Genomic DNA, 16,454 nt, shown 5'->3' with positions numbered 1-16,454 from the left:
TTGAACACCAGACGGGCTGCGGCGTTCTGGATGAGTTGTAGGGGTTTAATGGCACAGGCAGGGAGCCCAGCCAACAGCGAGTTGCAGTAATCCAGACGGGAGATGACGAGTGCCTGGATTAGGACCTGCGCCGCTTCCTGTGTGAGGCAGGGTCGTACTCTGCGGATGTTGTAGAGCATGAACCTACAGGAACGGGCCACCGCCTTGATGTTAGTTGAGAACGACAGGGTGTTGTCCAGGATCACGCCAAGGTTCTTAGCGCTCTGGGAGGAGGACACAATGGAGTTGTCAACCGTGATGGCGAGATCATGGAACGGGCAGTCCTTCCCCGGGAGGAAGAGCAGCTCCGTCTTGCCGAGGTTCAGCTTGAGGTGGTGATCCGTCATCCACACTGATATGTCTGCCAGACATGCAGAGATGCGATTCGCCACCTGATCATCAGAAGGGGGAAAGGAGAAGATTAATTGTGTGTCGTCTGCATAGCAATGATAGGAGAGACCATGTGAGGTTATGACAGAGCCAAGTGACTTGGTGTATAGCGAGAATAGGAGAGGGCCTAGAACAGAGCCCTGGGGGACACCAGTGGTGAGAGCACGTGGTGTGGAGACGGATTCTCGCCACGCCACCTGGTAGGAGCGACCTGTCAGGTAGGACGCAATCCAAGCGTGGGCCGCTCCGGAGATGCCCAACTCGGAGAGGGTGGAGAGGAGGATCTGATGGTTCACAGTATCGAAGGCAGCCGATAGGTCTAGAAGGATGAGAGCAGAGGAGAGAGAGTTAGCTTTAGCAGTGCGGAGCGCCTCCGTGATACAGAGAAGAGCAGTCTCAGTTGAATGACTAGTCTTGAAACCTGACTGATTTGGATCAAGAAGGTCATTCTGAGAGAGATAGCGGGAGAGCTGGCCAAGGACGGCACGTTCAAGAGTTTTGGAGAGAAAAGAAAGAAGGGATACTGGTCTGTAGTTGTTGACATCGGAGGGATCGAGTGTAGGTTTTTTCAGAAGGGGTGCAACTCTCGCTCTCTTGAAGACGGAAGGGACGTAGCCAGCGGTCAGGGATGAGTTGATGAGCGAGGTGAGGTAAGGGAGAAGGTCTCCGGAAATGGTCTGGAGAAGAGAGGAGGGGATAGGGTCAAGCGGGCAGGTTGTTGGGCGGCATTCCGTCACAAGACGCGAGATTTCATCTGGAGAGAGAGGGGAGAAAGAGGTCAGAGCACAGGGTAGGGCAGTGTGAGCAGAACCAGCGGTGTCGTTTGACTTAGCAAACGAGGATCGGATGTCGTCGACCTTCTTTTCAAAATGGTTGACGAAGTCATCTGCAGAGAGGGAGGAGGGGGAGGGGGAGGAGGATTCAGGAGGGAGGAGAAGGTTGCAAAGAGCTTCCTAGGGTTAGAGGCAGATGCTTGGAATTTAGAGTGGTAGAAAGTGGCTTTAGCAGCAGAGAGAGAAGAGGAAAATGTAGAGAGGAGGGAGTGAAAGGATGTCAGGTCCGCAGGGAGGCGAGTTTTCCTCCATTTCCGCTCGGCTGCCCGGAGCCCTGTTCTGTGAGCTCGCAATGAGTCGTTGAGCCACGGAGCGGGAGGGGAGGACCGAGCCGGCCTGGAGGATAGGGGACATAGAGAGTCAAAGGATGCAGAAAGGGAGGAGAGGAGGGTTGAGGAGGCAGAATCAGGAGATAGGTTGGAGAAGGTTTGAGCAGAGGGAAGAGATGATAGGATGGAAGAGGAGAGAGTAGCGGGGAGAGAGAGCGAAGGTTGGGACGGCGCGATACCATCCGAGTAGGGGCAGTGTGGGAAGTGTTGGATGAGAGCGAGAGGGAGAAGGATACAAGGTAGTGGTCGGAGACTTGGAGGGGAGTTGCAATGAGGTTAGTGGAAGAACAGCATCTAGTAAAGATGAGGTCGAGCGTATTTCCTGCCTTGTGAGTAGGGGGAAGGTGAGAGGGTGAGGTCAAAAGAGGAGAGGAGTGGAAAGAAGGAGGCAGAGAGGAATGAGTCAAAGGTAGACGTGGGGAGGTTAAAGTCGCCCAGAACTGTGAGAGGTGAGCCGTCCTCAGGAAAGGAGCTTATCAAGGCATCAAGCTCATTGATGAACTCTCCGAGGGAACCTGGAGGGCGATAAATGATAAGGATGTTAAGCTTGAAAGGGCTGGTAACTGTGACAGCATGGAATTCAAAGGAGGCGATAGACAGATGGGTAAGGGGAGAAAGAGAGAATGACCACTTGGGAGAGATGAGGATCCCGGTGCCACCACCCCGCTGACCAGAAGCTCTCGGGGTGTGCGAGAACACGTGGGCAGACGAAGAGAGAGCAGTAGGAGTAGCAGTGTTGTCTGTGGTGATCCATGTTTCCGTCAGTGCCAAGAAGTCGAGGGACTGGAGGGAGGCATAGGCTGAGATGAACTCTGCCTTGTTGGCCGCAGATCGGCAGTTCCAGAGGCTACCGGAGACCTGGAACTCCACGTGGGTCGTGCGCTGGGACCACCAGATTAGGGTGGCCGCGGCCACGAGGTGTGGAGCGTTTGTATGGTCTGTGCAGAGAGGAGAGAACAGGGATAGACAGACACATAGTTGACAGGCTACACAAGAGGCTACGCTAATGCAAAGGAGATTGGAATGACAAGTGGACTACACGTCTCGAGTGTTCAGAAAGTTAAGCTTACGTAGCAAGAATCTTATTGACTAAAATTATTAAAATGATACAGTACTGCTGAAGTAGGCTAGCTGGCAGAGGCTGCGTTGTTGACTATGTAGGCTAGCTGGCAGTGTCTGCGTTGTTGACACTACACTAATCAAGTCGTTCCGTTGAGTGTAATGGTTTCTACTGTGCTACTGTGCTGCTATTCGGGGCTAGCTGGCTAGCTAGCAGTGTTGATTTACGTTACGTTGCGTTAAAAGAACGACAATAGCTGGCTAGCTAACCTAGGAAATCGCTCAAGACTACACAATTATCTTTGATACAAAGACGGCTATGTAGCTAGCTATGTAGCTAGCTACGATCAAACAAATCAAGCCGTTGTACTGTAATGAAATGAGTGATATGGCATTGATATGCCAGTGATGTGCCAGCGATATGCCAGTGATGTGCCAGTGATATGCCATTGATTTGCCAGTGATATGCCAGTGATGTGCCATTGATATGCCAGTGATGTGCCAGTGATATGCCAGTGATATGCCAGTGATGTGCCAGTGATATGCCAGTGATATGCCAGTGATATGCCAGTGATGTGCCAGTGATGTGCCAGTGATATGCCAGTGATGTGCCAGCGATGTGCCAGTGATATGCCAGCGATGTGCCAGCGATATGCCAGCGATGTGCCATTGATATGCGAGTGATATGCCATTGATATGCCAGTGATATGCCAGTGATGTGCCAGTGATGTGCCAGTGATATGCCAGTGATGTGCCAGTCATGTGCCAGTGAATGTAAATGTGCCATTGATATGCGAGTGATATGCCATTGATATGCCAGTGATGTGCCAGCGATATGCCAGTGATGTGCCAGTGATATGCCAGTGATATGCCATTGATATGCCAGTGATGTGCCATTGATATGCCAGTGATGTGCCAGTTATATGCCAGTGATATGCCAGTGATGTGCCAGTGATGTGCCAGTGATGTGCCAGTGATATGCCAGTGATATGCCAGTGATGTGCCAGTGATGTGCCAGCGATATGCCAGTGATGTGCCAGCGATGTGCCAGTGATGTGCCAGTGATATGTCAGTGATGTGCCAGTGATGTGCCAGTGATATGCCAGTGATGTGCCAGTGATGTGCCAGTGATGTGCCAGTGATGTGCCAGTGATATGCCAGTGATGTGCCAGTGATGTGCCAGTGATGTGCCAGTGATGTACCAGTGATGTGCCAGTGATGTGCCAGTGATATGCCAGTGATGTGCCAGTGATATGCCAGTGATGTGCCAGTGATATGCCAGTGATGTGCCAGTGATATGCCAGTGATGTGCCAGTGATGTGCCAGTGATATGCCAGTGATGTGCCAGTGATGTGCCAGAGATGTGCCAGTGATGTGCCAGTGATATGCCAGCGATGTGCCAGTGATGTGCCAGTGATATGCCAGTGATATGCCAGTGATATGCAGAGTAGGTGTCAGTGGACCTGTTGAATGAGACAGCTTGCATAATCGTTTGGAGGTGTTGCATGCATTTTTTTGCATCAGGATTTGTTGGAGACAGTTACCATATAGTAGTACCTGGTACGTAACACTGCTGATAAATGTTGCACTTAAAACCCCTTACTTTCTAGCCAAGGTTATTAATACATACAGTAGATATGTTGTAAATGATTAAAGAGCTTAACAGGTGAGCCTGATAACAAATCAAGTCGATGCTGCCTCTGAGGTCCACAAAAGATAAGCCAAGAGAATTGTATGTGTGTTATTACCCTATGGATGTGTTACAAAACCCAACACTGTTAGAGCGTTATTTGTGAGCTGAGGTGTGTGCGTGACAGTTGTATGTGGTCACTGGTCAGTGTTGAGTTGGCAAGAACAGACAGGCTTTCATGATTGACTCTCCCTCCCAGGCACTCCACATAGCAGGCTCTCTAAACTATGCACAACCTGCCGCTGAAGTTTGGATTTGAAATGTAAATGTCTCCTAGCTATGTCACTTTACTTTATACACCTCCCTTAGGCATGGTAAAATGACAGGTTGGAGGCTGGGATCACACTGGGATCACAGTGCCTAGTTAGAAAGGTGTATCGTCTGAAACAGGTTTCCCTGCTTTTTGTTGCCCATGCAGACTACTGGACTTAGAGGTAGGTTATTATTTAACCTTTATACAACAGGTGGATCTAATTCTGAATGCTGATTGGTCAAAACCGCATTCCAGCCGGTGTCTAATCTATGACGTTAAAATTAGAGGTCGACCGATACCGATTATTGGCGGACCAAAAAATCCGATGCCGATTAATCAGCCGATTTAAAAGATATATATATATTTCTTTGTAGTAATGACAATTACAACAATACTGAATGAACACTTTATTTTAACTTAATATAATACATAAATAAAATCAATTTAGCCTCAAGTAAATAATGAAACATGTTCAATTTGGTTTAAATAATGCAAAAACAAAGTGTTGGAGAAGAAAGTAAAAGTGCAATATGTGCTATGTAAGAAAGCTAACGTTTCAGTTCCTTGCTCAGAACATGAGAACATATGAAAGCTGGTGGTTCCTTTTAACATGATTCTTCAATATTCCCAGGTAAGAAGGTTTAGGTTGTAGTTATTATAGGAATTATAGGACTATTTCCCTCTATACCATTTGTATTTTATTAACCTTTAACTATTGGATGTTCTTAAAGGCACTTTCATATTGCAAGTGTAACAGTATAGCTTCCGTCCCTCTCCTCGCTCCTCCCTGGGCTCGAACCAGCAACACAACGACAACAGCCACCATCGAAGCAGTGTTACCCATGCAGAGCAAGGGGAACAACTACTAGAAGGCTCAGAGCGAGTGATGTTTGAAACGCTATTAGCGCGCCCTAACTAGCTAGCCATTTCACTTCGGTTAGACCAGCCTCATCTCGGGAGTTGATAGGCTTGAAGTCATAAACAGCCAGTTTCCTTGGGGAGTGCAACGAGAGAGAGGCAGGTCGTTATTGGGTTGGACTAGTTAACTGTAAGGTTGCAAGATTGGATCCCCCGAGCTGACAAGGTGAAAATCTGTCGTTCTGCCCCTGAACAAGGCTAACCCACCGTTCCTAGGCCGTCATTGAAAATAAGAATGTGTTCTTAACTGACTTCCCTAGTTAAATAAAGGTATATACAAATTTAAAAAACAATTGGCAAATCGGCGCCCAAAAATACCGATTTCCGATTGTTATGAAAACTTGAAATTGGCCCTAATTAATCGGCCATTCCTATTAATCGGTCGACCTCTAGTTAAAATGTCTATTTTCTCTGTTCCATCTGACTGTGCAATGCACTGTCTCATCAGCCCAGCCAGGCAATTTATAATCTTGATCTCCACTCGGCCTAACAACACTGTGTCAACATATCCCCCAAACACTGTCTTTTCAGGCATTATCACTTAACTATATTAACCAGTCCAGTCCATTAAGAACACATTCATATGTACACAACATGCTTCCTTAAACAAGGCAACACAAACTAGTGACAACTAGAAACAACTACATGTCTCAACAACCTGTTCATCTATTTGTCCTTTGAACTCGTCCAGGGACATCGGGTCCTGGAGTTTTAGGTTGGCTTGGAGGGAATTCAAGATCAGGCCTCTTAGCATAAAACAAGATTCAGATCTGAGCGTGTATGTGTTTTCATTTTGAGCTAGAAGAGAGGATGTGTAAAATGGCAGTTTTCCTAAAATGGTCTTCTAAATAAGAATATACCAGTGTCCCGACCACTGTAGAGATCACAATGGTGAGTTAGATCTGAGGCTATTATATAAACAGCGTTATGGTAATGTGGCCACACCGTCTCCCATGAGCTTCCCCAAGTTGTAACAAACGGACCAGTTCGTTGCTGGATTCTTCACCGATCTTTGATACCTTCTCCTGAACGTAAACGTTGTTCGGACCTCAAGTTCTGTGAGGTGGAAGAAATTCCTTTGTTCTCTATGAAACTTCACTCTCTATACTGTGTGGCCATATGGCAGGGTCTTCCCTAGGAATTTACGACCTCACTCTGACCACAGCAGTCTGGTTATAGAAGCAGAGAGCGGGGGTGGTGATGCTGTACCCAAAGAGGGCAACGTCATGACACTATTGTGTTAATGACTGTACTAGCTTACCTGGTTAAATAAAGGTTAAATAAAAAAATATAAAAAAATATCTCCCTGCCTCTGTTTGGGTTTCTCCACAGAGAGAAGCACCGCGGCCTCTCCCATCATGACTGAGCACGGTCTGTCTCCAGAGCCCATCAATGGCTGCTCTTCCTCCTCCAACCCCCAGCCCAATGCAGGCAACAGCAGCAAGCCCTGGAGGAGTAAGTCCCTGAACACCAAGCACAGCACCACCTCCTCCATGCTGTCCGTCAAACAGGACCCTCCCACCAGGCAGCCCGCGGCCACACCCCTAGCAGTCATCGCCCAGAAGTCCATGCTGGAGAAATTCAAGCTTTTCAACAGCAAAGGAGGTTCCAAGGCAACTGGAGTCCTGACTGACAGGCCGACAGGGCAGGAGACGGAGTCGATGGAGTCGCGTCCCACCAGCAGTGACCACCTAGAGGAGGCAGAGGGGAACTCCCGGCCCCCCAGTGTCATGGCGACCAGCCCCAAGCTTGCCCTGAAGGGCATTGCCCAGCGCACCTTCAGCAGGGCCCTCACCCCCCAGAAGAGCTCTCTGAAGACTGGGGAGAAGGAGAAGGCCAGGCCCAAGGAGAGGGACAAGGCCTGGGAGGGAGGCTCCAAGCGGGGGTTCATCACAGAGCAGGATGAGCCCAGGGATGACACCAGGCAGGAGGGAGTAGGTTCAGACTCAGCAGAGCCCAAGAGGAACACTAAGAGTACCAGCCTCATCCCAAAAGGAGGCAAGGCTGGCAGTGGCAAAAAGGAGGTTTCAGCCCCAGCAGCACACAGCGGAATACAAAAGCCAGGGTTCAAGGCAGGGAAGACCTCGGGGGTGCCCTCTTCTGGTCGAGATGGAGACAGGCCCAGCAGTTTGAGGGCCGGTGGGGGTGGTGGCCACTCGGTGCACAAGTGCCAGCTGGACAGCAGAAGCTCCAGCTCCTGCTCCAGCCTGGCCTCCTCTGAAGGGAGGTCTCACCATCAACACCACCATACCAACGGAGCTCCCCCAGTGGCCACTACAGCCAGCAACACCATCAGTGTCCAGCTACCTCATCCTCAGCAGCAATACAATCACCCCAACACTGCCACTGTTGCACCATTCATGTACAGGTACTATGCCTGCTTTGATGGACAGAATTTGAGCTTTCATAGTTTAATAGTAGGAATATACCACAATGTCAAACATTTTATACATACTACGTCTCAAACCTTTTAACTGACTGTCGGGATCTGTGTAATGCTAAATTATAGTCAATAACTAATTGGAGAGGACTGAACTACATATACTTAGTGGGAACTCTTTACTCCTGACGGAGCGCAGAGAGAGGAAGACTGACTCTGTTGTATCTCTCCTCATTGTCTTGTTGTTCCTGCCCTGTCCTGTAGGTCTCAGCCTGATGTGACTGGAGCAGACATGATGATGGAGGCAGTGGGGTCACTTGAAGGTCACAGAGAGACTGCAGCCATCAGCAAGTCAGCAGACAACTCCCAGGAGGACCTCACAGGTAACCCTGGGTCACTATGATTTACATGCAGAGTATGTGTGTAGCTGTACATCACAATGTCTGTCTCACTGGTTAAATCCTATATCCTTCCAAGCATACTGGATATAATGTGATTGCTAAGTGGTTATTCAATTGATTGAAACAGGGCATTTTCATACTGTGCTTTATGACTTCAATTTCCACATCAGTTTTTCTTTGGTATTTTTTACACTGTTACGTTAAATGTTAAGAAGATGAGACTCTTGTGAACTGTAATATTTTTCACAAACTGGCAAATATCTCATTAGCAACAAAGGATCCTGTCCCAGGGAAAAACAAATTCAGCCTCTTGTTGTTCCCAGGCACAAATGAGGGTCTCTCTTCCCAGCTAAACATGTCAATACTAAATAGTGAGGAGTGCATCAAAATGCCACCATGGAGAACAAAAGGCCCAGTTTCCTGTGGATTATTTTTAGCCTCTTCGTGATGGATCAGAGATATTGCCTCAAAGTTCACAATGCTTTGGCGTGCCCACACAAAGCCTGTCTGAATGCAATTAACAGCACTGTTAATGCTGCATACAGAGTGAATGGAAAAACTCACTTGGAAACTCTTGAGTTTCTCAGCCAGGAAGTAAGTGGGTTGGTACCGTTCATTTGGAGCTCTGCTGCCACACTGGAAAAATTAAGAAAAGTTGAGCTTTGTATGAATTGCATGATTCGTTGAGAGAGTGGAGATAGAGGCTTGATATGACCCTAGAGTTGACTGGTGAAGTGATGGAATGTTGTCCTGAGGCAGCCCCAGCCAGGGCTCTGTGTCTATGTGTCTACCATGTCAGCCAGGTGGGAGAGACAGGTCAGACTGAATGGAACAGAAAGAGCTCATCTGCATGTTAAAGGCTGTGGATGTCATGGAGATGCCAAGGCTCCTCACCAAACACACTGTGTGTATGTGTGTGTGTGGATGACTGGAGAGGCCTTTCTCCCTTCTTCCATCACTCTGAGGAAATATAAAGCAGTCGCCACAGGAGGAGTGGTTAGCGCTGGGGTAGGTGTGTCAGCGCTGGGGTAGGTGTGTCAGCGCTCGGGTAGGTGTGTCAGCGCTCGGGTAGGTGTGTCAGCGCTGGGGTAGGTGTGTCAGCGCTGGGGTAGGTGTGTCAGCGCTGGGGTAAGTGTGTCAGCGCTGAGGTAGGTGTGTCAGCGCTGGGGTAGGTGTGTCAGCGCTGGGGTAAGTGTGTCAGCGCTGGGGTAGGTGTGTCAGTGCTGGGGTAGGTGTGTCAGCGCTGGGGTAGGTGTGTCAGCGCTGGGGTAGGTGTGTCAGCGCTGGGGTAGGTGTGTTAGCGCTGGGGTAGGTGTGTCAGCGCTGGGGTAGGTGTGTCAGCGCTGGGGTAGGTGTGTCAGAGCTGGGGTAGGTGTGTCAGCGCTGGGGTAGGTGTGTCAGCGCTGGGGTAGGTGTGTCAGCGCTGGGGTAAGTGTGTCAGCGCTGGGGTAGGTGTGTCAGAGCTGGGGTAGGTGTGTCAGTGCTGGGGTAGGTGTGTCAGCGCTGGGGTAGGTGTGTCAGCGCTGGGGTGGGGGTGTGTTAGCGCTGGGGTAGGTGTGTCAGCGCTGGGGTAGGTGTGTCAGCGCTGGGGTAGGTGTGTCAGCGCTGGGGTAGGTGTGTCAGCGCTGGGGTAGGTGTGTCAGTGCTGGGGTAGGTGTGTCAGCGCTGCGGTAGGTCTGGCAGCTACATCATTCTCTTTCTGTAATTTCTGGGCTGAAGGACATTCAAGAAAACAAGCATCTACTTACACTCTGTTCCGATCAGAATCATAATGTGTCATGGAGAGGTTGTGGCAATCCCAGACAGGACCTATCCCAGACAGGACCTATCCCAGACAGGACCTATCCCAGACAGGACCTATCCCAGACAGGACTTATCCCAGACAGGACCTATCCCAGACAGGACTTATCCCAGACAGGACCTATCCCGGACAGGACCTATCCCAGACAGGACCTATCCCAGACAGGACTTATCCCGGACAGGACCTATCCCAGACAGGACCTATCCCAGACAGGACCTATCCCAGACAGGACCTATCCCGGACAGGACCTATCCCGGACAGGACTTATCCCGGACAGGACCTCCCGGACAGGATCCCAGACAGGACCTATCCCAGATCCCAGGACCTATCCCAGACAGGACCTATCCCAGACAGGACTTATCCCGGACAGGACTTATCCCGGACAGGACCTATCCCGGACAGGACTTATCCCGGACAGGACCTATCCCGGACAGGACCTATCCCAGACAGGACCTATCCCGGACAGGACCTATCCCGGACAGGACTTATCCCGGACAGGACTTATCCCGGACAGGACCTATCCCGGACAGGACTTATCCCGGACAGGACCTATCCCGGACAGGACTTATCCCGGACAGGACCTATCCCGGACAGGACCTATCCCGGACAGGACTTATCCCGGACAGGACTTATCCCGGACAGGACCTATCCCGGACAGGACCTATCCCGGACAGGACTTATCCCGGACAGGATCTATCCCGGACAGGACTTATCCCGGACTGGACTTATCCCGGACAGGACCTATCAAAGTGTCAAGGAGTTGGAGCAACTAGTAAGGACTACATGGAGAGAGAAGACGTGCTTCCTCACAGAAGTGGTGAGGGTGTTGCTAAGACTGGCAGCAGCAATGACTCCTCACCCAGCCAAGACAGGGGCAGAACCAGGCTCTCTCTGGGCAGCATTACCCTGGGAGGCTTCAGCCAGCACAACCAGCCACCCTGTCACATCCCCAACAGACCAATCCCAGACGACACTAGACGACGCATGCCAGTGAGCCAAACACCCCTGTGGTGGAGAGACCAGGAAGTGGGCATACAGAGTGCTGTGACCCTGAAACAGACTGCCAGGAGGTCAGAGGTCAGAGCTGGGAGGAGAACTATGTGGAGGTGCCCAGCAAGAGGCGGAGCCAGCTGTACCAGGTGCACCTGCAGCAGACTTGTGTCTGGGATCGCTCAATTCAACGAGGAGATCCTGCTCATCATGCTGGACATATTTGAGAAACATGACAGTGTGTGTGCGTGTGCGTGTGTGTGTGTGTGTGTGTGTGTGTGTGTGTGTGTGTGTGTGTGTGTGAGATGTATGTGTGTGGGGGGGGGGCTGCCCCCCATTGCCCTCTGCCTGTGGTCTTCGGCGCTGCTTACCTTTTAACTTCCCAGACCTCTTGGACTAGACGCGGCTTCATTCACTATCAGAACAATATGTTTGTTAATGCTCTCAAAGCATTCAGAGCATGTTCCCTTTTTTCTGCTTGCTAAACATTCTGTCAGCTCTCTTCGTTACATTCACAAAAGTTATACAAACCCTCCATCAAAGGGCTGCTCTTAAAGCAGAGCTGCCTGTAAGGCTTTAGTGGCGTTATAAAGGGTTGGTTTAGCCCTGTGAATGGGCTCGTTTGGGCTTCCTCCAAGCCCCCCTGGAGTGCCTTGACATTTGAATTTGCCCTGCAAAACCCTCCACTCACCTACGGCTCATTTTAATTTGGAAAAAGGCTTTGGGTGAATTAGTGGGCTGAGCTTTTCTCCTTCCCGACACTGTCCTGTACAGCACCAGGATGGAAAACCCTGTTCTGATTGATGTGAAGGACTTTTTCAATGTTTCCTTTCCTCAAAAGCATCCAGAATTCCTATGGAGTGTTTTGTACACGTGTTTTTTCTGGTTTAGGCTTTGATTGGCTACAGTACGTTATGTAACGTTAAGGACCCTTTTGTTGTGAATGGTCTGTTTCAAGTGTTAATGGATATCTTTGCAGGAAATATGCGCATTTATGAGGATGTACTTATGTGTGTTGTTTGACGTGGCAGCTGTTTCAGGTGGACTGTCTCTAACAGACCCCGGTCCCCTACTCCTAGGTGAAGACCCTGAGGCCAGGCGGTTGCGGACGGTGAAGGACATTGCTGATCTGAGGCAGAACCTGGAGGAGACCATGTCCAGCCTGAGGGGAACACAGATTAGCCACAGGTATGTCCTTGACCTTGCTTCTGCACCATCTCTCTGTGTGTGTGTGTGTGTGTGTGTGTGTGTGTGTGTGTGTGTGTGTGTGTGTGTGTGTGTGTGTGTGTGTGTGTGTGTGTGTGTGTGTGCGTTCATTTGTATTGCTCTGATGGTAGGAGTTGTTAATTTCAGTGGTTTGGCTCAGCAATTCCCAAACATGATTACATACTTCCTTTGCAAAGTGCCCTCCGCAGAGGATTCAATGTTATGGCTGTTCCTGACTTCACTATCTCAGTAATGCATCAGTGATCTAGTAACAAGGGCAAAAGAACACCAGGGTGAAATTTAAACATGACAGTCATTTTGATCGATGTGGGAAAGAAGTATTCAAAATGAGGACCATTATTTTCTGGCATGTGAACCATTTGGATTCCAGCTTGTCTACATGACAGAGTCTGCCTTGGTGTCTAAAGGCTTTAGCCTGATTGACAGTTGGACTGGTAGATCAGATGTTGATGTGGAGACATCCCTCTTTTATCTCTGGCCTGATGAATCAGATGTGTTGCCCAGTTGCCTCGTCCTGAGCCCAGCCATGAAATCAGCTTGGAGGGGTTGAGTGGACCCCTGTGGTCAGCCAGCACAAGGTTAAAAGTTGCTTTTGTCTCCGAAGTCAATAAAAGGGGAGAAAAACCACGAAGAGCACTTCTACTCTCTTTAGCGTCATATGGGAGTGAATCATGCAATTCAACTAGTAGGATTGTTCAGTCAGAACAACATTTTTAATTGTAGATAAGTTACCCTCTAAAGTGCATGTAAATGCAGTTAGCTTTTCATGCTGGACTGGCTCATCTCTTAGACTCTTTCTCTTGCATGATAGGTACTCTCCATCCCTTACATCTATTGTTTAGCACTTTGAATGTGTTGCTATGTAGTTCAGTGTTCTGATCTGTAGTTTGTTGTCTCAGTGAGAGGGAGTGTAGTTCAGTGTTCTGATCTGTTGTTTGTTGTCTCAGTGAGAGGGAGTGTAGTTCAGTGTTCTGATCTGTTGTTTGTTGTCACAGTGAGAGGGAGTGTAGTTTAGTGTTCTGATCTGTAGTTTGTTGTCTCAGTGAGAGGGAGTGTAGTTCAGTGTTCTGATCTGTAGTTTGTTGTCTCAGTGAGAGGGGGTGTAGTTCAGTGTTCTGATCTGTAGTTTGTTGTCACAGTGAAAGGGAGTGTAGTTTAGTGTTCTGATCTGTTGTTTGTTGTGAGAGGGAGTGTAGTTCAGTGTTCTGATCTGTAGTTTGTTGTCACAGTGAGAGGGAGTGTAGTTCAGTGTTCTGATCTGTTGTTTGTTGTCTCAGTGAGAGGGAGTGTAGTTCAGTGTTCTGATCTGTTGTTTGTTGTCACAGTGAGAGGGAGTGTAGTTTAGTGTTCTGATCTGTTGTTTGTTGTCTCAGTGAGAGGGAGTGTAGTTTAGTGTTCTGATCTGTTGTTTGTTGTCTCAGTGAGAGGGAGTGTAGTTCAGTGTTCTGATCTGTTGTTTGTTGTCTCAGTGAGAGGGAGTGTAGTTCAATGTTCTGATCTGTTGTTTGTTGTGAGAGGCAGTGTAGTTCAGTGTTCTGATCTGTTGTTTGTTGTCTCAGTGAGATGGAGTGTAGTTCAGTGTTCTGATCTGTTGTTTGTTGTCTCAGTGAGAGGGAGTGGTGACTCCTGACCCACCCCACCCTTCCTCGCCACCCTCTCTCTCACCATCTCTCTCCCCCTCTCTCTCTCTCCCCAGCACCCTAGAGACCACCTTCGACAGCAGTGTCACCACCGAGATCAGCGGGAGAGGCATGCTCAACCTGTCCCCCCGCCCCAACCCAGCGCTGCCCTGGCGACTGTGCCCCTCCAGCCCACGTCTGCAGGCAGGCGACGCCCCCTCTGTGGGAAATGGGTACGCAGTGGTGATGCGGGGCAGCTCCAGTGGCATGGTGAGCCCAGAGGATGGGCGCTACCTCCGCAGCAGGCAGACACCAGGACAGGAGAGTAACACTGTGTGTGACCTGTCAGACAAGATGGAAGAGCTGGAGGGCGTTGCCATAGAGACCACAGGGTACATGAGCGATGGGGACGTGTTAGGGAAGAACATCCACATGGACAAAGTCACCAGTGGGTGAGTGCACACAGCATAGCCTATATTACCGTTAAGACAGGAGCTGCATCTAACCCAGAGCGCAAAACAATTTAAAACATCTTCACTGATTTGTTCGTCAAGGGAGACTACTTATGATATGATAGACATATAAGTGAACTCTTCATCCTTTAGAATTTGTAGTTTTGTCTATTCAACTAGCAAAGAGAGCCAGGAGAAAGCAGTAGGCCCAACCCTGCTTTGAATGGACTACTACACCACAGGGATGTGGCGCAGTTAATGAATGTCTCACTTTTCAGTTTTCTTGCCAATAGATGGCAGTGTTTCAGTGTCTGGCAGGGCTCTCTGCTAATGTCTCTCATTTGTCAGTAGTAGCTTAGAGACAACTCCTGAATCTGTGACAGCAACAGATGGGAGATCACTTGAGATATCAGACATCATCTTCCATTTGGAAAGCTGTAAAAGAAATGAGTGGAAGTTAGCAGGGTTCTAAATCTATTTTTAAATGTGCTTTCACATGCATCATTAATCTGATCATCTAGCTCTCTTGACACATCCAACCAGACACCCTTATGATATAATCATAAATGCCTACTAACAAAGCAGACAATATTTATTTGCTATCCTGCTTTTTCTGTACATTGCTAACTTATGAAAAGTAGTAACTGTTTCAGGCAGTATAAATACAATGTGTACATGAACCACTAGCCCAGGCTATACTGTCAGGCTTCATTGTCTTGGCTGTGGGTACAACCTTGACATTGAAGCAAAGATACATGGGAATAAGGCAACACAGTACTATTTTCCAGTCATAAATCCTGACGCCTCGATCACACCGACAGCATCAATAGTACGCAGCATCATCTGGATATGTGTGCAACAAAAGTTTCTGCTACCATTTCTGTCAAGCCGTCTACACATACAGTTTGACGCATTCGTTCGATACATCCAACGTACCACACAGAACACACTACAACTGCCTCTGTAACACAATGCTGCAGGGCAAACGCAGCGTTTCATTGGAAAATAATGTTCTTCTGGTGAACTAAAATGCAATGACGCTGTCAGTGTGCTTATGGAGTTTCACAGAGAGCCTACTTGTTTGTTTACCAAAGAGGGACATCCCAGATTCCCAGTATGAGGTTGGATGGACACGGATTCTCCAGTTTCTTTCTTGTGAGATTCTGATTGGACTGTGTGTCGATGGGCATGCTTGTTCAGATCAGGCTGAAGTTGAATAGAGTTCGATTTAAAAATAATCTGGCCTTTGTGCCCTAGAGAGAAAGCAGGTCATGGGAAATATTCTCCTCAGCATTGAGATGACACGAGACACTGAAAGCTCTCATCATTTACAAAAAGTCTCTTCTATTCATATACAACATGCACTCCTAGAGAAAGAATTCTGGTCCAAGGCTGATTGCAGTCTTCTCCTTTACTTGGCCTCAGAGATTCTGTGGTAACACACCCGTGAACACTCAACCAGAGGTTAAGGCGAGTCTTATTCCACAGAGGTGAATCATGTGACACAGAGCCAACTGCAGGTCAGGATACGTCTGTTGATGATGTGATCACATATGCTGTGTGTTTCATCTCACTAGAATTGGAGCAAATAAGATGTTTATTTTGCCATCATATCAACTGAAATCAAATTGTATTTGTCACATGCGCCAAATACAACAGGTGTAGACCTTACGGTGAAATGCTTACTTACAAGCCCTAAGGGCTTGTTTTTTTTTTTTTAAGAAATAAATCAAAGTTATTAAAATATTTACTAAATAAACAAAAGTAAAAAATAAAAGAGCAACTATAAAAGAACAATAATGAGGCTATATCCAGGGGGTACTGGTACCGAGTCAACGTGTGGGGTATAGGTTAGTCAAGGTGTAGGTTAGTCAACGTGTGGGGTATAGGTTAGTCAAGGTGTAGGTTAGTCAAGGTGTAGGTTAGTCAACGTGTGGGGTATAGGTTAGTCAAGGTGTAGGTTAGTCAAGGTATAGGTTAGTCAAGGTGTAGGTTAGTCAACGTGTGGGGTATAGGTTAGTCAAGGTGTGGGGTATAGGTTAGTCAAGGTGTAGGGTATAGGTTAGTCAACGT

The 16,454-nt window shown here is 48.5% G+C and overlaps 1 protein-coding gene across 3 annotated transcripts in view; it reads left to right on the top strand.

Annotated features, from left to right (window-relative positions):
* The window catches only part of LOC115134012 (neuron navigator 2-like), a 121,260-nt gene that overhangs the window by 35,877 nt on the left and 68,929 nt on the right, over nucleotides 1–16,454 (top strand). For all 3 annotated transcript variants that reach the window (XM_029667513.2, XM_029667514.2, XM_029667515.2), the window contains 4 exons: nucleotides 6,844–7,879; nucleotides 8,156–8,274; nucleotides 12,163–12,271; nucleotides 14,007–14,381. In XM_029667513.2, coding sequence (XP_029523373.2) covers nucleotides 6,844–7,879; nucleotides 8,156–8,274; nucleotides 12,163–12,271; nucleotides 14,007–14,381 — 1,639 coding nt within the window. The remainder of the gene's footprint in view (nucleotides 1–6,843; nucleotides 7,880–8,155; nucleotides 8,275–12,162; nucleotides 12,272–14,006; nucleotides 14,382–16,454) is intronic.

Source organism: Oncorhynchus nerka, linkage group LG9a (assembly GCF_034236695.1).
Source record: "Oncorhynchus nerka isolate Pitt River linkage group LG9a, Oner_Uvic_2.0, whole genome shotgun sequence".
Lineage (NCBI taxonomy): Eukaryota > Metazoa > Chordata > Actinopteri > Salmoniformes > Salmonidae > Oncorhynchus > Oncorhynchus nerka.
The sequence above is the reverse complement of the archived record's forward strand: the minus strand, read 5'-3'. Positions and strand labels throughout refer to the sequence as shown.